We start from the raw sequence: 26,118 nt of genomic DNA, 5'->3' as shown, positions 1-26,118 counted from the left end.
TACCCACCGTCTCATGTGCAAAAACGTGTTCAGATATCTGTAGTGTCTGCCCACAGTTCATGTTTTGTAAAGGAAAATTCAATGTATGAAATTTCTGGTCTAATACTTAAGTTGAAAAGTAGGCATGAATACTGAAGGTCATACTTAAAGTTTTGTGTCCATTAATGAGTTTTCATTCAATGGGATTTTTGTAGACTGACTGGTTTTGTTTTGTTTTAAAGCAACTGTATCGGAAAAGGCCTGGAATGACAATGTCATGTGCCAAATTACCTCAGAATATTTCCAAAAACCGCTACAGAGACATCTCACCTTGTGAGTATTGCTGCACGCCGTTCCTTTGTACTGATAACCAGTGATACAAAAAATTAATCAGTTTTTGTTGTTTTCTTGTCAGATGATGCAACTAGAGTCATCTTGAAAGGCACATGTGACTACATCAATGCAAATTACATCAATGTGAGTAGCTCATAATTATTCTATTATCTAGCTGCAAACTCAAACGCCCAGCGAAAGATGGACTGTGATTAATAGTCTCTCGTAATGTTGTTCTGTCATGTTCGCAGATGGAAATCCCTGCCTCCCGTCTCATAAACCGCTATATCGCCTGCCAGGGGCCGCTGCCCAACACGTGCCCGGATTTCTGGCAGATGACTTGGGAGCAGGGCTCCTCTATGGTAGTCATGCTTACTACTCAGGTTGAACGAGGACGTGTATGTACACCTCTTGATGTTTGACATTAATTTTTATGTCTTTTCTTAACCTTTTGAGCTAACATCATTCCATCCCTTTCTACCGCAGGTGAAGTGCCATCAGTACTGGCCGAACCCCTCAGGTAGCGGTACGTACGGCGGCTTTCAGGTTTCCTGCCAGACTGAGGAGGGAAACTCTGCTTTCTTGGTTCGAGATATGACTCTTGCTCACATTGAGGTGAGTGCATCACAGATTTGCTTGTCAACAGTCAGTATCATTCTTAATTAGACTTGAACCATGTAATGTTGCGGTTCCTAATAAAGTTACAAATTTGGTGTTTGATTTACTTGCTTAAAGGGATGGTTCATCCAAAAATAAAAAATAAATAATTATAATTTACTCACCCTCATATCATTCTGAACCTGTGTGGCATTCTGTCTTCTGTGGAACACAAAAGAAGATATTTTGAAGAAAGTTGGTAACCAAACAGTTTTGGTGCCCGTTGACTTATGGACGAAAAAAAAAATACATTTCTCAAAATGTATTCTTTTATGTTCCACAGAATAAATAAAGTAACAACATGAGGGTGAGTAAATATTGACACAATTTAAATTTTTTGGGGGGTGAACTATCACTTCCCGCCAATGTTTATTTGCAGTAGGCACTTGGAAAATGTTAATATTGGACTCTGGGATCTTGTTTACAAGGTATCATTTGCTATGATGCCATTATAACCATGTCATTTTTTTTGTTTGTTGTTTGTGCTGTTAGAGTGGAGAGAGCAGGGAATTGACCCAAATCCAGTACCTGGCATGGCCTGATCACGGTGTACCAGATGACTCAACGGACTTCCTCGATTTCGTGGCTCTGGTCCGGAATAAACGAGCTGGGAAGGACGAGCCCGTTGTGGTCCACTGCAGGTATTTCATATATCTATATCACAAAGTAGTTTTTAAATGTAGTTATTCAAAGATAATCACAGTGTAATCAAGTTTTCCTCTCTCCCTCCTTCTGCTCCGTCCCAGTGCTGGGATTGGCCGGACGGGAGTTCTCATCACCATGGAGACGGCAATGTGTCTGATGGAGTGCAGTCAGCCGGTGTATCCGTTAGACATTGTGAGAACCATGCGGGATCAGAGGGCCATGATGATTCAGACGCCTGTAAGTCCCGCCCACCCTATTTTGTCCTGTCATATCCCCCATCAATCATCCATTAAGGGTTTATCATTAGCTTTCTGTCTTCATTTGCTAAGACATGGCTGAATACAGTATAGCCAAAGATGACGTTAAATAAACAACTAAAAAATAATTTGAAGTGACATTTTCACTGACATTTAAAATGCAGCTACAGGCCGTGAGGTTTTCACACATAATGTGAAGAAGAGTTGTTGTAGCAGGGGTTCTTATCCAGGCTGGGACTCCCAAAGCTTGAGACAATGATGCAGCTGTGATCTCAGCATGATACATGAATGAGGCCTGTCTGCCCAGAGGCTGCTGACCATGAGACAACACTAATTAGACAACAGGAAGAAGAAAGGGCTGATGCTCAGTGAAAACACTTGTGCACTAAATGCCCACTCTGTTCTTTTTCATTAGTGGTGTTGCTAAAGCATCACTATTTCTATTGCTCATACACCACCGTTTAAACCGTTTTACTTTTTTAAAGAATTATTATTAATTGTACTCAGCAAGCATACATTAAAGTGATAAAATTATCAATTATTATTATTACAAAACATATATTTCAAATAAATGTTGGTCTTTTGAACTTTCTATTTATCAAAGAAACCTGAAAAATGTATCACAGATTCCACAAAAATATTAAGCAGCACAACCATTTTCAACATTGCAACATAATAATAAATGTTACTTTGAGCAGCAAATCAGCATATTAGAATGATTTCTGAAGGATCATGTGGCAGTGTAGACTGGAATAATGGCAGCTGAAAAATTCAGCTTTGCCATCACAGGAATAAATTACCAACATGCACCGGGAACAAGTCTGACTTATTGCCGGCAATGCGAACCAAGCTCCTGCTCCGGTCGTACAGGGACCGGGTAGCCCTTAGCAAAGGGCCCCGAACCCCATACTCCCAGAGCACCCTCCACAAGATGCCGCGAGGGACACAGTCGAATGCCTTCTCCAAATCCACAAAGCACATGTGGATTGGTTGGGCAAACTCCCATGAACCCTCCAGCACCCTGTAGAGGGTATAGAGCTGGTCCAGTGTTCCACGACCAGGACGAAAACCACACTGTTCCTCCTGAATCCGAGGTTCTACTATCGGCCTATAACTTTTATGGACAGAATTTCTAGGCGCAGCCAGGGGCCGGAGGGGGTCAGGTTTGGGGACCACACAATTTCATCTCTGCTCTTTGCGGATGATGTTGTCGTGTTGGCCCCATCAGACCAGGACCTTCAGCATGCACTGGGACGGTTTGCAGCCGAGTGTGAAGCGGCTGGGATGAGAATCAGCACCTCCAAATCCGAGGCCATGGTTCTCAGTCGGAAAAGGGTGGTTTGCCCGCTTCAGGTTGGTGGAGAGTTCCTGCCTCAAGTGGAGGAGTTCAAGTATCTTGGGGTCTTGTTCACGAGTGAGGGAAGGATGGAACGGGAGATTGACAGACGGATCGGTGCAGCTTCTGCAGTAATGCGGTCGCTGTACCGGTCTGTCGTGGTGAAGAAAGAGCTGAGCCGTAAGGCGAAGCTCTCGATTTACCGGTCAATCTACGTTCCTACTCTCACCTATGGTCATGAGCTGTGGGTTATGACCGAAAGGACAAGATCCCGGATACAGGCGGCCGAAATGAGCTTTCTCCGCAGGGTGGCTGGGCGATCCCTTAGAGATAGGGTGAGAAGCTCAGTCACTCGGGAGGAGCTCAGAGTAGAGCCGCTGCTCCTCCACATCGAGAGGGGCCAGCTGAGGTGGCTCGGGCATCTTTTCCGGATGCCTCCTGGACGCCTTCCCGGGAAGGTGTTCCGGGCATGTCCCACCGGGAAGAGACCCCGGGGAAGACCTAGGACACGCTGGAGGGACTATGTCTCCCGGCTGGCCTGGGAACGCCTCGGGGTCCCCCCGGAAGAGCTGGAGGAAGTGTCTAGGGAGAGGGAAGTCTGGGCATCCCTGCTTAGACTGCTGCCCCCGCGACCCGGCCCCGGATAAGCGGAAGAAGATGGATGGATGGATAGATGGATGGAATAAATTACATTTTAAAATATATATAGATAGAAAACTATTATTTGAAGTTGTAATAATATTAATATAAGGGCAATATTACTATTTTTTTTTAAATAATTTTACTGCATTTATGTTTGATCAATGCAGTCTTGCTGTGCAAGAGAAGAGACCTCAAAAAACCTGACTGACTCCAAATGTAGTGTACACAAGTTTGGAGTTTAAAAAAATATATTTATATGTTTAGGAGAGATGTGCTGTTTCTTCTCTGCCTTCACTTGGTGGAAAATAAATTGGTTTAAAGACTTATTTTGAAGGAGGGACCCGATAAATATATTTTTGATTGTCCACATCTTATCGTCTGCTTCTTAACATACAAAAAAAAAAAAACACGGTGGTTCTACTGTATATGCATTCTTCCATCTTGCTTTCTCTCTTTCTCTCTCTCACACACAGACATAGTCCATGAATTATGCTCTCATCCAGTTTCACATACTATCGTCCCGCTTGGCTGCTCTTGCTTGATAGACTGACTCATCTTCCATTCACTGTGACTTCCCCTCTGTTCTCTGTCTTCTCAGAGCCAGTTCAAGTTTGTGTGCGAGGCCATACTGAAGGTTTACGAGGAGGGCCTGGTGAAACCGCTCAAGTCCACGCTGTACGAATCCAACTAATGCGATGCCAGCTTTTCCTGAAAATTATGCTGAAATTCACTGACAGGATCTTCTCCATGTGATGATATCGCAGCTTCACGACAGCGACGGAGAAGTATCTCGAGCCAGGAACACATGACATAAACAAAGCACTGCTGCACTTTATGCTGGCAAAGAGACTAAATGCCAAGCTTTAATGAGGAGAGAAAGAAAGGACAAAAAATTAAATCTAACAATGGTGAATTAGGTACTTGTTGGGACTTTGAGTTTTCAGGGTTTTGACAAATATATATGTTAAAAATGAAAATAGTCAAAGAGATTGCTGGTGCCATATGTAAGTGTGTAAGGGCAGGCCCATGAATGAATGAGAGTTTTTATATATGGTCACCTATTATTTTGAGACAAACAAAACAACTCGCATCCAGGCCTGTGCTGCAGATGATTATTTTTTTTAGGAATATTTATTGTTTTTGTTTAAATTTTTGAGCCCTGTTCATGCAACATAACTAACTACTTACAAATCAAAATTTGTATTTCTTATGACAATATTTTTTTCTGTTTGCTGTCAAACTAAAATGCTCTCAACAAGGACTTTAAAGCACTTTGCATTACAGCTGTGATGCAAAAGATTCAGCCTCTCATGCAGAAGGAATAATATTTTGATTATTTACTCACCCTTGTGTCTTTCAAAACCCATGTTCTTTCGTCAATGGAACAAATGTTTTGAGAAATGTTCATGCTGCTCATTTTCATACAATGAAAGCCTACAAGAAAAAAACTAAACATAATATTTACTATATTCCACATCTTCTGAAGCCAAACAATAGCTTTGAGTGGGGAAAAGACTGAAATGTAACTTTAATTACTGAAAATATTACTCCCAGGTAGTAGTTGACACAATTAGTTATGTAATGCAAGAACCAGTGAGGCTGTTGAATATTAAATTCAGGGCCAGAAATTCACATATGGAAGATTCTTTTAAAATGTGATTCATTCTTTTCATAAAATATTTTACATTCACACTGCTGTTTAGTTGAAGGAAGAATGCCATTCAGAAATTTGATCTTTCCAGAAGCAAACATTCCCTCAAAATGAACTCCCTTATCAGATATTCTATTAAAGGGATTAGTATCCCATGTAGTTGATGTAATATCTATGTTGCTTTTTGTTTTGTTGTTAAATCTGAACGTTACACACCACAGTGTGTCAAATGCAGTACTGTGTTGGGGGATCAGATTGGAGTTTGTTTATGGTTGACCTGTTTATTTCTTGTAGCAGACTGCACATGCAGAATATCTCTGTAACATTAGCCAGCTGAAAGTGTGTCCAGTATGTGTTATTACTGTATGTTTCTGCTGTCTGTATGTGTGTAAGTGTGTTTTATAATATTGTTAATGTGAATGTAATAGCCCAAATCACATGTTCAGGTTTTCTCTAGGCCTGGTTCAACACATTAGAGCTGGTGCCTGGTACAGACGATGATTTTATTTAGTTTATTTAATTTAGCCCTAGTTTTATTGAACAGTCTTATGTTTAGAATCCATCAAATCCAACATTGGCATTGACTTTGACAAAATAGCATTGGCTTCTCATGCTAAGATGTTGCTGTTTGAGAGTTTAGGGAACACAATGTCTGCTAAATGAATTGTGTGACTCACTCATTGCCCAGTTTCACAGGTTGCCTGTAGTTGAACGCAGAGTTGTCCATGCCTTTACTCTTTGTAAGGTACTATCTACTTTTACAGTCACTCATTTGTCATTTCTCTGTGGTCATGCTTGCTGGAAAACCTTGGTTTTAAGACCAAATAATTCCTTTCTATGCTCAACAGGTTACAGGTTTTACCAAAAGACATTTAAAACAGGAATGCGACATGCAATTTGGGAGAAACTACACGCCTCCTGTCTTGTGGGAAAGACAGCACTTTTTCAACAAAGATGTACAATTGTAGACTGGTGTTAACATTTATTTGCTGCAAATAACAAGGTCAAGTTGTGCCACTTGTCCATTTTTATGAAAATATTATAGTGTACATACGATGTTGTATATTAAAAAGAAAGTCTTTAAAATAAAATAAGGTGTGTGATTGGGTCATTTTTGCATTAAATATATTCTGTTTTTTGTACATTGCATATTTGTACATTTTTATTCCTTTGATTTTGGTTTCTAATGTTACAGAAGTTTCGAGCCCTCAGTAACCAGTGGGTGGTGCTGTTGGAAAATCTAAATACAGAGCACCTGCAAGCACCTGATAGTTTGAGGGTTGTGTTACTCATGTTTTAGCTAGAGAATAGGGATTTTTCAAGTTATAATAATTAGTTTTTTTTTCCCCAATAATATCTGCAAATTATACATTTCCAATCCATTCTATACATTTTTTAAATAAATACAGTACATGTCAAAAGTTTGGAAAGTTTAATATACTAACCAAAGCTGCATTTATTTATTTAAAAATACAGTGAAAACAGCTATATTGTGAAATATGACAATTTTTATATATATATATATATATATATATATATATATATAATTTGTTCCTGTGATGGTAATGTAGATTTTTCAGCATCATTATTCCAGTCTTCAGTGTCACAATCATTCAGATATGCTGATTTGCTGCTCAAGAAACATGTATTATTATTATCAATGTTGAAAATAGTGTTTGCTGCTCAACATTTTTGTGGAAACAATGATACCATTCAAACATTTGTGGACCTGTGATAAGATTTTTTAAAAAGAGAGAAATTAAAACTCTTATTCATCAAGGAATTTGATCATTGAATTGATCAAAGGTGACAGTAAAGACATAATGTTACAAACAAATTCTATTTAATAAATGCTTTAAGTTTAATAAATACATTTAATAAATGGACATAAATGCTGTTCATTGAACTTTCTATTAATCAAAGAATCCTGAAAAAAGTACCACCATTTCCACACAAAAAATAAAAATGTTAAGCAGGAAAAACTTTAAACATTGTCGATAATAATCAGAGGTGGACAAAGTACACACTTCCTTACTTGAGTGAAAGTACAGATACTACTGTTCAAATATTACTTCGTTACAAGTAAAGGTTGTAAGGACCGATTTTTACTCAAGTAAAAGTACAGAAGTACTCGTTTTTAAAAGTACTTAAGTATCAAAAGTAAAAAGTAAATGTCAATGCATTGTTTTATTATTGTTGCATTGTTGTATGTAATACGTAGCCTACCTTATGCCTCTGAATCTATGCCTGCCTACCCTCATATCAATATCACATTTATTTCTAGAACACAGTTCCAGTAGTGGGATTGAATGTGAGATTGAATAAGTGCACTCAATAATGTCCACAATGGTTCCCTCTTTATCATTTTACTATGTACCACAACAGTACCTTTTTACAAGGGAAATATGCAAATCCGTTACACAAAGTCCTGTGAGAATTCGGCAGAACACCGTCCCTTTAAATGTAAATCCACTTTTAGGGATTTACGTGACGTCATTTCCTGAGGTGAAAACAGCCACCCCACATCCCACAAGCTTTCGGAGCAGGGAGAATAGCAGTTACACTTATCTAAAAAACAAGAAAGAAAAAAAAGGGTGGCTGTGCCACACTGTGGCTTAGAAGATGGATATTTCAAAGCACAGAGTTGTTTGTTGATAAAAGCCGATGCTAGAGGACTCATTCATTGGCGGAATATTCATCAATCTGTTGTAAGTATAGCTTTTGTCTTTGGTCTGACTGAGGATCAACAAGTGGATTCGCGCCTCGACTGCGTTTGTCCCTGAGGTGCACGCGATATAAATCGGAACAAAATTAGATTAATCACCGGTGTGACGTTATAGCCGTATTTTGATTTCTAGCTGTTTGTGTCATTAAATAGCTAATTTTTAGCTAGTTAACGTTACGCCGTTAAATGTCAGTTAGGTGCAGTATTTCTTACGCAAACAGGTGTCAGTGGAGTTCAGTCAGTCAGCGCGTGATCGTGAGCTGCACGGTACAATTTTGATCGAAACATGAAATAGTTTGGATAATGCGCGTGCACGCATGAGAGCAGCGTTAAACGTTTGATGTTTTGTCCGCCGTTATTTTCTTAAAAGGTGCTTCGGTGTTGGTAAAACGAGTGTGTAATTTGAAGACAAAGTAATGAATAACTTGTAGGAACAGGAAAGAACCGATCACTGTCTAAGTAACACTTAATGATTTTTGCTGTAAAGAAAATCAGGAGATTTAAGCATAGTATCTTTAGTACAGTTAGTACAACTGCAGTTGTAGTTAGTCTCTAAATATCATCGTTTAATTTATAGAAATTATATTCTCATTGACATAACCATGGTAAGAAGACGTTGATGGTTTTACTTGTGATTGTTTTTTTCTTATTACTGTGGTCTTATTACAAATTACTCAGTTAAATAATAGTTACTGTACAATTCTACAAAAAAAACAAAAAACTTAAATGAATTTTTTTAAGGAAATAAGGTGCCAGCTATGATTTTAATACAGTCTTAGTTTCTATTGCTACTTTTTAACCATAGGTTTACTGTGGTAAGAACAATTTCAGATTTTCACAGAGGTTGGCCTGAGTGTAACCGAGATGGTCTTTCTTTCAGACTGGACTAACACATCTTCCTGAATATGCTGAGCTTCCTGCGCCGGACTTTGGGTCGGCGGTCCATCCGCAAACATACAGAGAAAGCTCGATTCCGGGAAGCCCAGCGAGCCACAACACACATCCCTGCTGCTGGAGATGCCAAGTCCATCATCACCTGCCGAGTTTCTTTGTTAGATGGCACAGATGTCAGTGTTGACTTGCCGGTGAGTAGACTTATGCACAAGTGTTGCAGTGTTTGGTTGACTATAGTTTTCATAAACAGACCTATTTGTTTAGTAAGTTTCAGTGTTCTTAACAGTTGTACTTGTTGTGATGCACTCTTTTTTGATTGAGTTGTGAAGTGTTTTTCTTGAGTTGCTCAAGTTAAAAGGTGTCCTTGATTGAAGCTCAAGGTTGAATCGGCATCAGTTTTCAGCCTGTACTTTGACAGATACTCCAGACAGTATGCCAGAGAGAAAGCTCTCCATTGTTCGTTGCTGTTTGAGGCTGAAAACCCGAGAGAGTGAAACTAGACATTGCTGTTTAGTGACTGATCATGTGCTTAGCACTTGTTACTTGACAAATGAGAAGTCTTTACTCTCAACTTTGTAATTATGTTAAGATTAGGAATTCCTTCAAAGAAGCTTTTTTACTTATCACATCCACTTAAAACTTATTTGTTAAACACTCATAATTTATGTTTTTCAGCACCATTACCCTCAACCTGATGCTTGTCATTAAACAGGTTGTCTTTGCTGTTGTGTCTTAATGACTTTACACTGTCAAGTGCATCTTGACAGAATAAAGCCTACATTGTATCATATTTGATGCGAAAACTCCCGTTAGCAATGAAGCTCTCTGCGCTGTGCAATGAATCACTTATTGACATTGTGTTTATACTTCGTTGGTTATAATGAAAGGATTCACAAGCTGGCAAAACTTGCGCTGAACAAAAAAACACCATTTTGACTAATTTCAGATACAGATAGGCTATGTCTGTGATTAGCTATAAAGCGTTTTAAAGTAGCTGACTATCAGCGGGTACTGGTTCTTCAGAATGGCAGGTATTGTCATATTATCATAAAATTTATCGTTGGCGGGACTAATATAAAAAAAAAAAATTAAATGCAGAAAAAAACCTGACTATCGTCAGATTGATAGTCATTCTTTTTTTTTTGCAACAAAAAAAAAGGCCTTTTAGTATCAATCCAAAAATGTCTATCTTTAGTTCGTGGTACACGTCTTTTTAGCCTTAACCTTTAACATAGGCTAATAACTTGTATATTGTTATTAATATTTCAAGATAAACATTTAATGGACTGAAGAGGTTTGCTTGATTACCCATACATCCTTTTATATAAAAAGTGTTAACTTGTGTGAATTAAATATGATCCAATAGGCTTTTGAGGAATGTTTATTTATACATCTCTCAACCTTCATTGTATTTCATTGCATTTCATTGCATATGTTTTGCCCAAAAAAATAAAACTAGAGAGCTTTTCTCATCAAAACTAAGCATTTATATATTATATAGTGACAACTGATATTTATAATAAGCATTTTATGTAAGTAGTCTGCTATATTGTAACTGTTATAAAAATTGATTTACAAGCTATCAGACAATTATCTTACTTTTGGACTTATAAATAATATTTGATTTGAATAGCATATTTTTGCTCAGTTTTAGTGTGATATTAACACTATATAGGGTGACCACCTGGTAATTTCTCTGTTGCTGGTGAGCAGACGTGATTTTTGCGAAACAATGCAGGACACTTGGGCGAACAACTTATTAGTGACACTGGATGATATGCTTTGTCACCAAAAACCTGCAACAAACGATTGATTATTTCCCTGATTAATCATTAGGCTTTGATCGATTATTCCACTTTTGCAGTTAGTTACAATATTGAGTTTATACCTATTTTAACTAATAAATAAAACAAGGAAATCACCTCAGCTTTTTATAATGTGTTTTTAATGAATTTCGAACCTGAATCTCCTTCAGGTTTTCTTTCCTCATCAGAAGTCATCAATAGTCCAACTGTTACAATGAGTGGTACTGTGTTTTTGTTAAGTCTGGAAATTGTACAACTTTTTAATGATTAAAAATATGAATATGTAATATTGTGCATATTCTTTTAGAAAAATGCTCCTCTAGAGTTCTTTTTATTATTATTAACTATGGAGTTTATGGTCACTGAATGGTTTTCCTGAGGTAAAGGTAACATTCTGTGACATTGTTTACAAGCTGTTTATTAACGACTTTCTGCGGTTGAAACACTGATTAAGTGATTTACATGACAGAGATTAATCATTTCAGTTGTACTGTAACCTTCAACATACTTTTTGATGTTCGTTCATGTTTATTTCGTGACGTAATAGTAGTAAAGAGGAAGAGATGATAGCTGCCGCTTGAACTGCTACAGTGATCTGTCACGCCACCATTAAAGAGTGCCAAAACCACATGTATTGTTTAAATTCTGTAGGAAAATTGACAGAATTTAAAAGATGAGACTTTATTTGATATCAAAAGTAATCTGCTCTGTCTTATCTGTCGGCGCGTTGTCTGTGTCCTCTTTGCTCTGCGATGTATCTTACACTGTATTCCACAGCAAAAATATTTGTCGACACTTTTTTTTGTTGATAATGTCGACGAATCGTTTCAGCCCTAGTAGCATGGGGTCATTGGACTGTGTGGTAGAGTCCTGCAAGGGACATGTTTGTTTGGTAAACCCATACCTGTCCCGACCCGTTTGACATAAAGGCCGCGACCCGAAGAGTACCCGCTTTTAAATCTACAACATCAGGTAGACAAGATTTATTTATTTTCTCATGTAACGCAAGCAATCAAACCAACATTAGAGTTGATGCATTTAAGAAAAATAGACATGATGCAGCCCAACACTGGTATAATTAAAAGAAAAAAGGATGAGAATGTGCGTCTGTCATGTAAACAATTCAAAACTTTTGCCTATATGTGAACAATCTGCCCATACAGGCTAATGTGCACAAATCAAACAATAGGCTATACAGACGCTTGGAGGTCTCCATACATTTTAAGGACATATAGCCAAATGTGACCCTTTACTGTCATAATATCAGGGATATTTTAGCGGATTCACTCTGCTTTTAAATCTGCGAATAGATTATATACAGTAAGTGAGCAATAAGCACTCCCTTAATGACTGAAGCTGTCAATCACGTCTGTTACAGCGCGCAAACGCCAGTGCTCAACGCTGCAAATCGCGTTGTAATTAGAAACCTTTGACTGTCTTCAGAGACTACGGAGTGTGAACACAAATAAGCACAGGACCGTCTGAAAGCAGCTGCCTATCAAGTGGGTACTGAATTGAGTCATAGTCTTGGCTATTGGACCCGCAGTCCGCCCATGCCTATTGAATCCCGACCCGCACCTGCACCACAAATGACAACGTAAATATTATTCCACCCATTACATCAAATATTAGCGGTTGACCCGTCCCGCTTGCAGGACTCTGCTGTGGACAGTGAATGACTTGATCCCCTCAGCTTCTTAATGCCTTTGTTTACGCTGTGGTTGAGCCTCTGGCAGGATTTTCTCTGACCTCCACCTGAATGTGTTAGGTATGATGTATGACTGAGTGTGTTGTTAAATTCAGTTTATTGCGTTTTTCATCTCCATTCCTAACTAAAGTTCAGTATTTCCATTAACTGATGTTTTAGTGCATTTTAGTTGTTTAATATGTGCACATTTATGTGCTACCTGTATTACCTGTATTAAGTTCCCTTGGGATTTCATCTGTTGTCATTTTAATTGCGTAAAACTACCCATATTTGAAAATAACCATAGTGATCTTGCACCAATAATAATTACTAATTGTCTGTGGTTTGCAACCCATTCAGACTCCACTTTCTGAATGCAACATGCAACATAGTGTGGTCATGTCTCAATATTGCAAACTGTTTTTAGACTCGTTTTCTTTTTTAAATCAGTTATTTGCAATGCACACTGTGTACATGTGATGATTTGGAGCTCATTCATGGTTGAGGTCAGCTTATATTAAAGGCTTAAATATATTTGGTTTTGAGGCATCAATTTTAGTCCCTTATGTGGTCTTGCACCCAAAGATTTCATTCATTGTGTTACATTTTTATTTATTAATGCAGTGAGGAAGGCCTAATAGATGCTAGCTGTTTACTGAAGGCACTGGGTTTTGTTCATCCGTCTGATAAGGATCACTGCGATCTCTGGGCTGGTCACTGTAGATTACTAGTGGTGGCCTCTTTGAGGCTTGACAAGGAAATAATCATTTCAAGGGGGATTCACATGCCATAGGCTAGTAGTTAAATCTAAGATCGTAATCTGCCTTTTTTTTTCTTTTTCTTTGTTCTAATTTCAGATAGTTGGCACTACTATTTTGTTGGTGTTTTAAAGATTCCCTCTGATCTGTCATACACAAGGGAATGATGAACATAAACTGAACTAGTGGTGACTGATAAATTAGAGGATCTTGATCTGTTCCAAACTTCATAACCAAGAGTAAACAAACCCATTAAATGAGCAGATTCCAGTCTAAAAAACAAACTTTAAGGAATAGCGAAAGTTATAAATTTATTCAACCTCATGCTTTTCCAAATGCATGTGATTTGCGTTAATATGTGGAGTTTTTTTTTTTTTTTTTTTTTTGGCAGAACATAATGCTAAACTTTTCCACAACGAATAGGCTAAGCTTTTAAAAAAGGCATATTTATTTATTTATTTTTACTTGAATTGTTGTTTTTAAAGATTGATATTTTCTGGTCTCCTCTTCACACAAATTAAGCACCAAAGTACAAAAGACAAACCACTGCTTCTCTCTAGACAAAGAGACAACAAACCTGTTCTATAGTACTCTGCTTCTGAGAAAGAAGAGACATAAATATCTTTACAGTTCGCAAGCTGCACAAACATGCAATGACCATCTGGTGCATCTCCAAGGAAAAGCCTTTCAAACAGTCACCCTGGATACCCATAAATGCTGAATCGATGTTTCACTGCTCAGTAAGAAGGTGAATGTTTCAAGTTCAATTAATTTTCTTGCTTGACATGTATGTTCTCTAACTCTTGAGGAGTGAAGCCAAGCCCTACACAGGAAAGCCCAGTGTCACAAATCATGACAAGCATACTTTAGGGCTGGGCCAACCTGTTTGTTTAGTGCGTTTGACTATTGACTTTTCTTTTTTTTTTAAAAGCTCTAATTTTGGTCGTGCATCCAAGAGAGTTTTAGAATGCTGACAATGGGCTGTTTTTATTATAAAGGCGGTGATCTGATATTTGAAGTTACTTTCTGTCCTGCTTGCTGGAAGCAGACTGAGGAATGTAACTGCGCCTCCAAAGGCTGTATGTTGGCCTAGCAGCCTGGAAAACCTCAGCTGAACAATGTGAGTCCTGAGCCTGGGGTTCACTCAAGCACACAATGGACTCTTTGTCTGCATTCTTGCAGCTCGCTGGGATGCTTTGTACACTATGCCAACTCGCTGGGGCCTGCGTGAGCATCCGGTGCTGAGCGCCTGGACTACGGTTAAACCGGCCTTCCCAACTTGGAGCAAAGCAGTTGGGTGAGATGCTTGTGTGTCAGCACTCTTTAGTTTATACATGGAGATACTAGCATGGATGTAGCTGTCCATAAACTACTATTTCGTTTACTGTAAGACTAAAGATAAAGGGGTTTGTTTAGATTTTAGATTAGATTATCTGGAATCAAGAAATTTAAACTTATAACTCACTGATTTACTTATGAGCGTCCATGAAGTTGCCCCATTGTTAATCGTCTCTAGTAGTATCATTTATCACTTGTTTTAATCCAACCATGTGAAATGCCCAAACCAGAGCGTTTCGGCAGTGCAGGTTTTTTTCCATTTTTTTTCAGTTGAGACACTTTGGTTGCTCTGATACGGAATATCCACGAAAGTGTTACTAGTATCTAATATCACAAATAGTTTGTTTCTGTATTGTTTCTATATTAAAAAAATGTTGAAGCAATGTCTATTTGCTCTGGATCTTGTTTTAAATAATTTTGTTCCGTTATTATGCTTGTTGATGCCATCTGTTGGCATTGTACAAGCAGGATGTGGTGGTTGGTCAGTGTTGTATTTGTCCCGCTCCTCCACTGTGATTGGACGGCTGGGTAAAAAGTGACCGTGATGAGCTCTGCATTTTACCCAAAGTTAAACGATCTTCAACTCTCGGCGACTGGTAAAAAAAACAGTAGAAGTGCTCAGTGTGAAATAGACAGCACCTCGTTATGCTGCTGGCGTTTAAAAAAATGCAGCGCTCCCATTGAAAACAATTGGGAAAATACACTAGCCTCGGGAAAAAATGCTTTGGTGGACACACGGCCTGAAGTTTTTGCTTTCGATTTTTTGACAATCACAATTGAAGCCTGCATAAATACTTAATATTACATTACATAATATAAGTTTCAACGCCTGAAACCCACTATTGACTGTTAGGATTTAAATCATGTTCTCTCTCTCTCTCTCTCTCTCTCTCTCCAGAAAAAAGCCAAAGGTGCAGAGCTATTTGAGCAGATCATGTATCACCTGGACGTTGTCGAGAAAGATTACTTTGGACTGCGCTTCATGGATTCTGCCCAAGTCCCGGTAAGAGCGAAAGGATTTCTGGAAAGTGGATGCAAAATTTGCTTTGATATATGGTCATCTGATTATTATGATAATTTCATGTTAATTACTAACAATCTATTTTGTATAAAGCGCTGTATTAAATATATCAAATGAATCTCACATCAAATTTGGCTGAGAAAAAAGTATTTAAAAGTAGTAGAAATAAGTATTTTATTTGATTCAACAGAACTTAGCGCACACAAACTTTTAGGCTACAAAGGGCTACACTTTTCAGAAGCTGTTTTTTTTATTTATATATTTACAGACCAAAACAGTTATATATTCAGTTATATACAGTTAAATATCATCTTTTATTTTACACAAAAGAAAGTAAGTCATCCAGATTTTAAACGACATGAGGGGGTAAATGTAAATAAACAGATTTTTAAAAAATTGGGCAAACTAACCCTAAAATATGGAATTATTTTTTAATGAAGTGATACTCTAAATAAGAAACAAAACCTGCCACTAAGGTGGTGATAAATGTCTAAATGAATAAGTTATTGAGTCATTCATTTGATTTGTTTAAAAGCTGATTCATTCAGGAATGATGTAAATGGCTCTCTTTGTGAATGGGCCATTGAATCATTGAATTCATTTAGAAACGAAGCACCAGGTGTGTTCAACATGAAGCGATGCTGCGCAAACCGCTTGGTGTATGACATTAAAGCACCGCGATTCGAAAACATACGGGCCATCTGACCTCTAATCGCTCTCTCTGTACTTTGAATAAGGCCTAAGAGATTGATTATCCTTTAATGCAGGCAAAACCACACAGCAATTCATGAGTTAAACTATAAACCATCAAGAGTGTAAAAAAGACTCTCTCTCATACACACACACACACACACACACACACACACACACACACACACACACACACACACACACACACACACACACACAGAGGCAGAGTGAGATCAAATGCTCAGTTAGAGACAGTTAGTGGAGCCAGAAGATTCAACAACATTTTAAAGGTGCATTGTGTAATATTTAGGAGGATCTGTTGACAGAAATGAAATATCATATACATATACACAATAGGAGAAATAGGAGTGTGGAGGATGCCACTCTGACACTCTTAAATTACATATATAAACATGTGGATATCGGTAAGCATCATGCTCGTTTATTATTTATAGATTTTTCTTCAGCGTTTAACACTATTCAACCAATTCTTTTAGCTGAACGTTTGCTTTCTGAATTTGATGTTCCTAAGGGTTTGGTGGCCTGGATTTTAGATTTTTTGACCAGAAGATCTCAAATAGTACGGGTAAATGGAGAACATTCCCGGGAACTGTATTCTTCAGTGGGCTGTCCCCAAGGCTGTATTCTTTCACCTTTATTATTTATTTTATATACAGATAGGTGCAGAAGTCAATATCCAGACAGACATATTATTAAATATGCCGATGATACAGTGGTGCTGAGTCTGTTAAAGCAAGGTGACACAGAGCATGGGCCCATTTTGAAATATTTTTTGGATTGGTGTGAGTTCTCATTTACAAATTAACGGATCCAAAACTAAGGATATGACTATAGAATTGTATAATTCTGTCGGAACTCCATCTAAAGTAGTTATTGCGGGTAAAGAGGTTGAGAAGGTCAGTTCATATAAGTATTTGGGTACATTAATTGATGATAAACTTAGGTGGGTGGAAAATACAAATCTTATTATATCGAAAGCACAAAAACGGTTATTTACTGAGGAAGCTTAAGTCCTTTGAAGTGGATAAATCCATATTGATAATGTTTTATAGATCTTTTATTGAAACTGTTTTAACCTTTGCTATGATCTGTTGGTTTTATGGATTAAATGTTAAAAGTAGATCCCAGCTTCAGCGCATTATTAATTTAGGGTCAAAGATTACAGGATCTGTACAGCTGGGTTTGTCTGCTTTGTGTGAGAGAAATGTTCTTAGGAAGTCTTTGACTATCCTAGAGGATACATCTCACATTTTGTTTTTAGAATTTGAACTGCTTCCCTCAGGAAAGCGATATAGAGTGCCCAAGTGGAGGACCGTTAAAGCTTCTAGGTCTTTTGTTTCAAATGCAGTTATGAGTGTAAATACTTATTTGAAAAAAGATAAAGGTACCGTGAATTTTAAATAGTAGCTATATGAAGAATCATTAAAAAAGCCAGAGGTTTGTGATGTTTTCACAAGGTCTGTGATGTTTTTCTGTTTTATAAAATGTGTATGTTTGTGAGGTTGAAGCTACTTAAATTGCCCTGTACAGGGATAAATAAAGATTTTACTACTACTACTACTACATAAATGTTTTCAGTGGTGTATAAAGACCTTAAATAATGAGCCGTTATGTTTTTTATTACCTTAGAATGAGCCATTTCTATCTACGTACACCGCGGGTCCCCTTACATTGAAATAGCCATTTTGCGCCGACATGTTTCTACAGTAGCCCTAAACGGACAAATGCGTTTCGTCACTATGTTGTTCTTTGTGTAGCTGAAGTCGGCGAATAAAACTCGGACTCAATGATGAACAAGTAACAATAATATTCGCAATAACTAGGGATGCACCGATACCGATACCAGTATCGGGTATCGGGCCGATACTGAGCTCATGTACTCGTACTCGTACTCGTAAAAATGCCCCGATACCAACAACCGATACCAGGCAGCGTGTGTACAGTGTTGTGTCCAGACAAAGAAACACTGACAACAGAAATTATAATGGGGATAAAAAAGAAGGCTGTCTATGAGGTAAATATATCTTATTAGTGAAATATTAAACAGAATATACTAACGCCTGTGGTGCGCGAGCTGATAAGAGAAAAACGCGCAGTGGATTGAGCGCGCCAGCGCCACAGACGCGCGAGCTGGTCGAGCGCATCAGACGTCAGTGGAAAGTTTGTGGTTCAGTCGGATGTCAATGGCAAAGAAAGTAAAACGAGGCATGTAGCTTATTATTAACGTTAACTGACCAGTGAGAGAGAGAGAGAAGAGAGAGAGAGAGAGAGAGAGCACTTCTGTTGAATGCTCTTGATTGCTGATCGTTCACTCAGCACGTGTTATTTGGATTAAAACTAAATCGTATGTGTAAGTAAAACATGAACTGTTACCTTATGTATGTTTAACGAGTGGTTGCCTACATTATTACAGGACATTTGCAGGTCAAGAAGTTACATGAACTTCAAACATCCAAAGCGCGCACCACGAAAACCATCGCCTCAGACAGCGCGCGATACTGAATGGAAGTCTTTCACGTCTTGCGCTTGTACGGATGAATTCACTTTTCACTGTTGGCGAGTATCCTAGTAAACAAAGTCTGTTATATCTCAAGTGAACATAGACAGTATAATTCAAATGGGGTCTGTGCGTTCGGTCTTAAAGGGGCAGCAGTTTAATTAATCTGCTGCAGTGTTTTAATGGTAATCAAACAAAGGACAAATAAATTACTCCCTGCTCTTGACTAAATAGGCTACCTTTTTTTTTTACTTTACAAAAAGATCCATCTATATTTAATTTATACAGTAATGAATATGCAGTGCATTAAATATATATTTGATGAACAAATTAAGTTAAAATTTAATAAACAACTAATATGATTGATATTCTTTTGGTTTCTCTACCAATACATTTAAAAATTACAAATGCATGAATTAAATATTAATTGAAAATGAAAAATACAGGTATCGGTTACGGTATCGGTATCGGTATCGGCGAGTACCAAAAATGAAAGTATCGGTATCGGACTCGGTCTGGAAAAAGTGGTATCGGTGCATCCCTAGCAATAACATATCGTTTTACTGAATAAATAAGTAAACCTAATTTATTAATTTATCTTTGTAAAGAAACCTCACTGCTTAAAGGTGCTCTTAGTGATGTTGGGTGACATCACTTCTTGTTGACGTTTAAAGTATTGTCAAACAAAACGGAGGCTAGCTAGACCCACCCTCCTCCTCATCCGCGCACTAACCCCCCAAATCCTTCTTGTCGGTTATTGGCTGGAACAGTTTGTTTCGTGCGGGTTAGCCCAGTTTGTTTTTCTTGCCGTTTGTGGAGCCTGGGGTGTCTACAGAGACCGTGTTTTTTTACAGTGTGTTCAGGGGACAGGCAGCTAGCGGATGGTGAGGAGATGTATGTGACAAATGTTTGGCCTAAAAAACACGTGACATCGCTTAGAGCACCTTTAACTGGCTACTCTCTGCTGTCTCAGACGACATCTTTTCCTGTCGGCCACCGTAACTTCTGTCGGTTGCAATCCACAACCTCACCACTAGATGCCGCTAAAAATAACACAGTGCACCTTTAAACAAAAAAATTACATCTGACCATAAGTAGACTTTGATCATTTCTAAATATAGCCTACACCCAAATGCAATACCTAATAAAAGTAAGTCATTATGTTTAAAAATACTCTTCTCAGCAACAAGAATATGAACAACCCTGTTTAAAAATAGGCCTATACAGCCATCTATTCTAGTGGGTATACTATGGTATGATTTTATTTATTTCTGTAAGCCAGCTAATCTGGCTATTTTTAAATTACATATACTGCATTAATAAAAAATAAAATAATATTTGTATTAATTTATATAAAAAATAAATGGTGTATAATTTATTGTTTAGAAGATATGAGACACTTCGGTTTGTCATTGAAAATATTGTATCGTAACCCCTGTATCGTTGCCAGATTCTTGGCTATACACAGAATTAGAATATTTCAATGTAATGTTACATTTACGTCAGGAAAGCAATGCAATGTCCATATCTTATGAGTTAGCTAGAGAAATATCTATAGAGAGCAGCGTGCTGTATTAGGCTACATATTCATTATATTTTTAGTGAACCTTTTAGTGATATTTTTATTTTTAATGTATTTACATTTATTCATTTATCAGATACTTTTATCCAAATGTATGTTTAAATAAATCTGTCTTGAAAATAAATTATTACAGCAATTATTTAAATGTTTATATTTCCCCAACAAATTTGAGTAGAAACTAATTTCTGTTCATATAAAAAAAGTATAAAAAATAAAATAAAAATTGTATCTTGTGAAATGAAAAATTTGAGTGTTGATTATTAAATACATTTGATTTAAGGTGAAGTATGTAAGATTTGTATTAATATACATTCTTTTATATTTCATTGGCTGAAGTTTATTGTTCATTGGCTAGTACACGTGAAAGGGGCGTTTGCAAAATATGTTGTATTTATTTAATTCCGCTAGGAGCCACTAGTAAACTACATACTTTACCTTTTAATTAATTGATTATTAGGGATGGGACAGTATGAAAATTTCATATCACGATTATAGTCACCAAAATTATCGTGATAATCAATATTATCACGGTTTTGTTCAAACGAGATGAAAGTGTTCAAAAAGAACTGATGCTCACACTGAAAACAGTTTTATATTTGAAAATCAACAAACAACAAATAAAACAATCAGCTCTATGCACTTTTTTAAGCAAGATTCTATTCTGTGGCATTTCCTTCCTTATAATGACCGTCGTCAATAGCAACCCATTATAACACAGCGCACATCCATGTGTCACAACGGACGCGCTCTCTCGTTTCAATCAAATACAACTTGCCATCTTGCGTCTCCATTTTTAATTGTATTGAAAATTAAATCAGTTGATTTATTGTTTACAGAGTTTAATAATATTGTGATCATCTTGTCTGGGCGATTGTTTTGTACGCTGTACAAAATGGATTTATAAACAGGTAACGTTAAGGTTTAAAATGTTAATCTCAATTCAATATGTCCCCGTAATTATGTGGTAAAAAAAAATCGGTGTAATAAGTGTACAATGATATACATTATTATCCCTTAAATGTCACTCCTAATAGTCTTGTTTGAACTTGTTCGTTTGTCTTTGGCTCAAAGCCACTTGCTGCGAACTTTTCTTCGCGGAAGCTTCACGTTTATTTCAAGTGAGTGAGATCAAATATTTCAACTCAAAACAACATTTTGTGCCCAATTATTTCCCAGACGTAGTTTTGGTATTGAGGTCAAAGTTAACTTGCCTTGCGTTCGCTATAAACAGTGGGTGATGGTCACACAAGACGACTGTTTCCCCCCTATTGTAGTGACCATCCTCGATTAAGTTTCACTCAGGACTTTTGTAAAAGCCAAAATATGACCACACCTCAGATTTGGTCCTCTTAAAAGGCTGAAAAATCTCCCGAATATGGTCACTGCCCTCCGACATTCCTTCTCAAATAAAAAAACCTAACATTGCGCGCTGAGCCTGCTTCAGACTGTTGCTGGCTGGACAGGATTCACAGTGAGTTATTAAAATCGCGATAATAAAACACGGGTTTAATGATAATTAAATTTAAAACGATAATACTAACCGTCTGTACATTTTATCGTGGTTTATAGTGAAACCGGTAATCGTCCCATCCCTATTGATTATTAAATACATTTTTCATTTTCTGAAAGTTTTAATTTATGTTCATGAAATGAATTAAAGTCTAATATTAATACAATTATAAAATATATATATGTATTTGAAAACATTCTGTTTTTGGCCAAATGCATCCTTAAGTTTCGGTTTCGGGCCAGAAATTTCATTTCGGCGAATCACTAGTAAAAGGCTTCGTTAATTTACATTTTGCTTTTATTCATTTATTGCACACTGTTATCTAAGCTGGTTAAAAATAAAGAATACTACTGCATCTCACAAAGTAGATTTTTCAGGGGAGTTAGTTGGAGGTAGGGGGGTTACTAAATCTTGTGTATTAAACTTGATGCGGGCAGCGACTTGCAGCCAGTGAAGTGAGACAAGAAGAGTTTAACGTCCACTCCTAGGATCATCAAGACTGAACAAATTGCCAGATGTTGTATGGCAGTCCTCATGACTGGGTGTTCTTCATGATTTGGTTTGAGTCAAACACAACTCCCAAAATTCCTGACCGTTTTGGATGCTGTTTTTATTGCCGTACCTTGCTAAATTTCAGGAGCATTCTAGATTTGGTGCATTCCCTGATTACATTGTGCAGTAACAACACTTTCATCTACAATCACTGAAAATCAGGAGCTTTTCCTTACACATTTGTTAAACATTGTCATTTTTTATGCAGTTTCATTTGCTTTAACTTTTCTGATGGTTTCTTTTGCAGAATAATTAGTCATAATTGATTAGCTTCTGTTCAACTGAATAAAAAGAACTTCAGGATGCACATTCTAAAAACTTTCATTATTGACACTTCTGTAACTTTAAGAGTGATAAAATATTAAATATGCTAAAGAGCAGCTGACAGAACTCGGGCTAGTGCAGAGTCTTGCATAGAATGGAAAGAGGGAGGGAAGAGCATGTGAGGAATGTGTGGGAGAGATTGAGACACTATATTCTTCCATCAGCATGAGTGTCTCCTCCCTCCCTCCCTCCACATTGTTCATGCATCACCCCATTATAGCTGCACATTTCAATAGACAGGACAGAATTTTCTAGTGTGTATGAAACACTTTTTGCCCAAAATAAAAAAAATAAAAAAATAATTAACCCGACGTGTTAAATGTTAGTGATCATGATGTATGCACAAAATTAAAGGTTTTCCATATTCCCAAACGCATTTCATTTATTTATTTTACATTTTACAGCATTGGCTTGATGTCACCAAAAGCATCAAAAAACAAGTCAAAAGTAAGTAAAATGTTGTTTTCCTGCTGAACTCACTTTTTGTGAAATGATGTTTTGATTATATAAGCAACATTGTGAAGGGTGCTTTGATTAATGATATGATAGAGGCCTGATACACTCGATACATGGTTATTTACTCAGAAACTCTGTTTCAAAACCTTGGTAAGAAGCTCACAATGTTTTGGAATAGAGCAAAATTTTTAGTTAGTCTTCCTGAGTTTGTACAAGGTTAATGCTTAACTGTGAATGTGAAGGGCAGGTAATAATGAACCATGAAATGGAAACTCTGTATCTCATCACTTGAATGACGTTCATCCTGAAATTCCATTTCTATTCTGCAATCTTTATCATTAACTATTTATACCACAAAAAGCTGTACACAAGCCATTTTGCTTTGTTTGACGTGTCTGTTATGTTCTCTGCCTTGTGCCTTGTTTCAGTCGGGCCACCATATTGCCTCCACATGAGAGTAAAGTTCTACTCCTCAGAGCCCAACAACTTACACGAAGAGCTAACAAGGTTCAATCACCTGTTTATACCATTAACAAACTAAATATTCATTCAGTTGTTTTACTCATTTCTTTTATGTTCATTATCTCTTGTAGATACCTTTTTGTACTACAGTTAAAGCAGGACATTCTCAGTGGAAAGTAAGTGAAGTTGTTTCGAATTGTGTCCTTAATGTCAAAGCATCCTCACATTTGTCTAATTATTAGTACAATTATTTATTTAAAAGTTGTATGTATTTTTGAGCAATCGGTTGTCTGTACTGACACATTTCCATTCTTAAACATACAGTGGCCCCAATATATACTGGTTATATTGGTTTTTTTCTTTCTGCCACTGATTTTAGAATTTAAAATTGTATTTCTAAACTATGCAGTCAGTGGTATTAAGGGCATTGCAGCAGAAACCTTTTACGTGTAACAGAATCTGTGATAAATTTCTCACTGTAACGAAACATTTTGTAAAATGCTTTTTATAAAGACTTTTAGTAAATATGCTTTGATCATCTTGTTTAATCTAGGTTGGAGTGCTCGTTTGACACAGCAGTGGAGTTGGCTGCGTATGCTCTACAGGGTAAGTGACAGAACTGAAGTTTTTTTTTAAATCAGTTCAGAAATACTATGATTTATACTACTGTTCAAAAGTTTGGGGTTGGTAAGATTTTGTTGTTTTTGAAAGTCTCTTATGCCAATCAAGACTTGATTTGCATTTATTTGATTAGAAATACTGTAAAATGTAATGTTGTGAAACATTATTGTGTTTTTTATTTTGAAATATTTTAAAGTGTAATTTATTCCTGTGATGGCAAAGCTGAGTTTTCATCATCATTACGTGACAATGTTTTTGAAAGATTTCTCTTTCATTCTGAAAAGTAAATGACGGCTCATTAGTGTGGGTTGTAAAGCAAGGGCTTATAATCCCCCTGTTCCAACTGTGCTCTGATCTTCTACATAAATGCACAACACTCTGCTGGCATTTAGCAACTTTTTTTTTTCCTCTTCTTTTTTTAATTTGAGCTGTTTTAGTAACACGGTCATGTAATCTCAAGTTTTGAGGGTCATGTGGTTTATTTGTTGGAGAGAATGATTTGTCCTGGTTCTCTCTAATCATAATATCTTCATAATTTCACCACTTGTAGTTGCTGTTTGAACTGAGTTGTACATGACAACAAAATCTGCAATCAGTTGCAATTATTTTCTTCAAAAATGGTACAGATCATGATGGAGCATTCAGTCCTGATAACTCATTTTTTATACTTGTATAAAAATCAGCTAAATGCTACAAACTTTGTTGCTGATCTGTAGAATTTTTATCTTTCAGCTGAACTGGGGGATTGTGACCCTGCCGAGCACGGACTTGACCTGGTGACAGAATTTCGTTTCACGCCAAGCCAGACGGAAGACATGGAAGTAGACATCTACAATGCCTGGAAGGAGTGCAGGTATAAATGAGAGAGCTCAGTCTATAAAAACATACCTCCTAGTTGCACATTATGACTCCTTTTAAGTCTGTGCTTAAAGAGGAAATCTAAATTTAAAGCAGGTGGATGAATGTCAATGTGTAGGTCATCACCTCTGACTCTTCCTGGATCTCTCGTGTCTACTCAACCAAAGCTCTACTGTTGACCCTGAACACTTCATATGTGATTTATGACTCATCACTGTAACCTCGACCAGCTGTAATCGGCAGCAGATGTGCAGCAGCTCGAGTTGTTTCATTTTCTTTTACATTTTGTTTTACCCTGTTCATTTGCTGGTGTTGCAGGGGCCAGACTCCAGCCCAAGCTGAGATAAACTACCTGAATAAGGCCAAATGGCTGGAGATGTATGGGGTGGACATGCATATGGTCAAGGTATGCATTTTTAAAGCATGCAAGAGTTTGTTAAAATCATGATCTTGAGGGGGGGCTCTCTTCAATCCAGATATATCTAGAAACGTATCTGTTCTTTGTTACCTCGTCCTCCAGGCACGTGACGGAAATGAATACAGCCTTGGTCTGACCCCCACTGGTGTGCTTGTGTTTGAGGGGGAAACTAAGATTGGCCTGTTCTTTTGGTAAGTGGTCCCTCACCAGATCTTTATAGCTGCAGTGTGTCATTTCTTCACCACTAGCAGCACCAAAGTGGATTTTTACATTTACCAAAATAAATCTTTTTTTTTTTTTGAAATAGTTGAGTGGGTTTAACATTTAAAAAACATTTAATCAGCTCAGAGCAATAAAATTCAGTCTATAATATTATAGAACAACAATGGTACATTTATT

The 26,118-nt window shown here is 37.2% G+C and overlaps 2 protein-coding genes across 7 annotated transcripts in view; both read left to right on the top strand.

Annotated features, from left to right (window-relative positions):
- The window catches only part of ptpn4a (protein tyrosine phosphatase non-receptor type 4a), a 50,454-nt gene extending 43,860 nt beyond the window's left edge, over positions 1–6,594 (top strand). For 2 of the 4 annotated variants that reach the window (XM_082176369.1, XM_082176368.1), the window contains exons 21-27: positions 222–312; positions 395–456; positions 564–710; positions 799–927; positions 1,462–1,610; positions 1,716–1,851; positions 4,448–6,594. In XM_082176369.1, coding sequence (XP_082032495.1) covers positions 222–312; positions 395–456; positions 564–710; positions 799–927; positions 1,462–1,610; positions 1,716–1,851; positions 4,448–4,540 — 807 coding nt within the window. In that variant the 3' untranslated portion in view covers positions 4,541–6,594. The other 2 variants (XR_014207780.1, XM_082176370.1) reach the window with 2 other exon arrangements.
- Positions 6,595–7,993: 1,399 nt separating this feature from the next.
- Positions 7,994–26,118, top strand: part of epb41l5 (erythrocyte membrane protein band 4.1 like 5) — a 45,219-nt gene continuing 27,094 nt past the window's right edge. For 2 of the 3 annotated variants that reach the window (XM_082176373.1, XM_082176371.1), the window contains exons 1-10: positions 7,995–8,208; positions 9,106–9,310; positions 15,606–15,710; positions 23,309–23,351; positions 23,789–23,867; positions 23,954–23,998; positions 24,376–24,428; positions 25,176–25,296; positions 25,620–25,707; positions 25,822–25,910. In XM_082176373.1, the coding sequence (XP_082032499.1) occupies positions 9,131–9,310; positions 15,606–15,710; positions 23,309–23,351; positions 23,789–23,867; positions 23,954–23,998; positions 24,376–24,428; positions 25,176–25,296; positions 25,620–25,707; positions 25,822–25,910 (803 nt within the window). In that variant the 5' untranslated portion in view covers positions 7,995–8,208; positions 9,106–9,130. Of the gene's footprint in view, positions 8,209–9,105; positions 9,311–15,605; positions 15,711–23,308; positions 23,352–23,788; positions 23,868–23,953; positions 23,999–24,375; positions 24,429–25,175; positions 25,297–25,619; positions 25,708–25,821; positions 25,911–26,118 lie in introns of all 3 variants that reach the window. The other variant, XM_082176372.1, reaches the window with a different exon arrangement.

Source organism: Leuciscus leuciscus (genome assembly GCF_965113295.1).
Source record: "Leuciscus leuciscus genome assembly, chromosome: 7".
In the NCBI taxonomy this organism is placed as follows: Eukaryota; Metazoa; Chordata; class Actinopteri; order Cypriniformes; family Leuciscidae; genus Leuciscus; species Leuciscus leuciscus.
The sequence above is the reverse complement of the archived record's forward strand: the minus strand, read 5'-3'. Positions and strand labels throughout refer to the sequence as shown.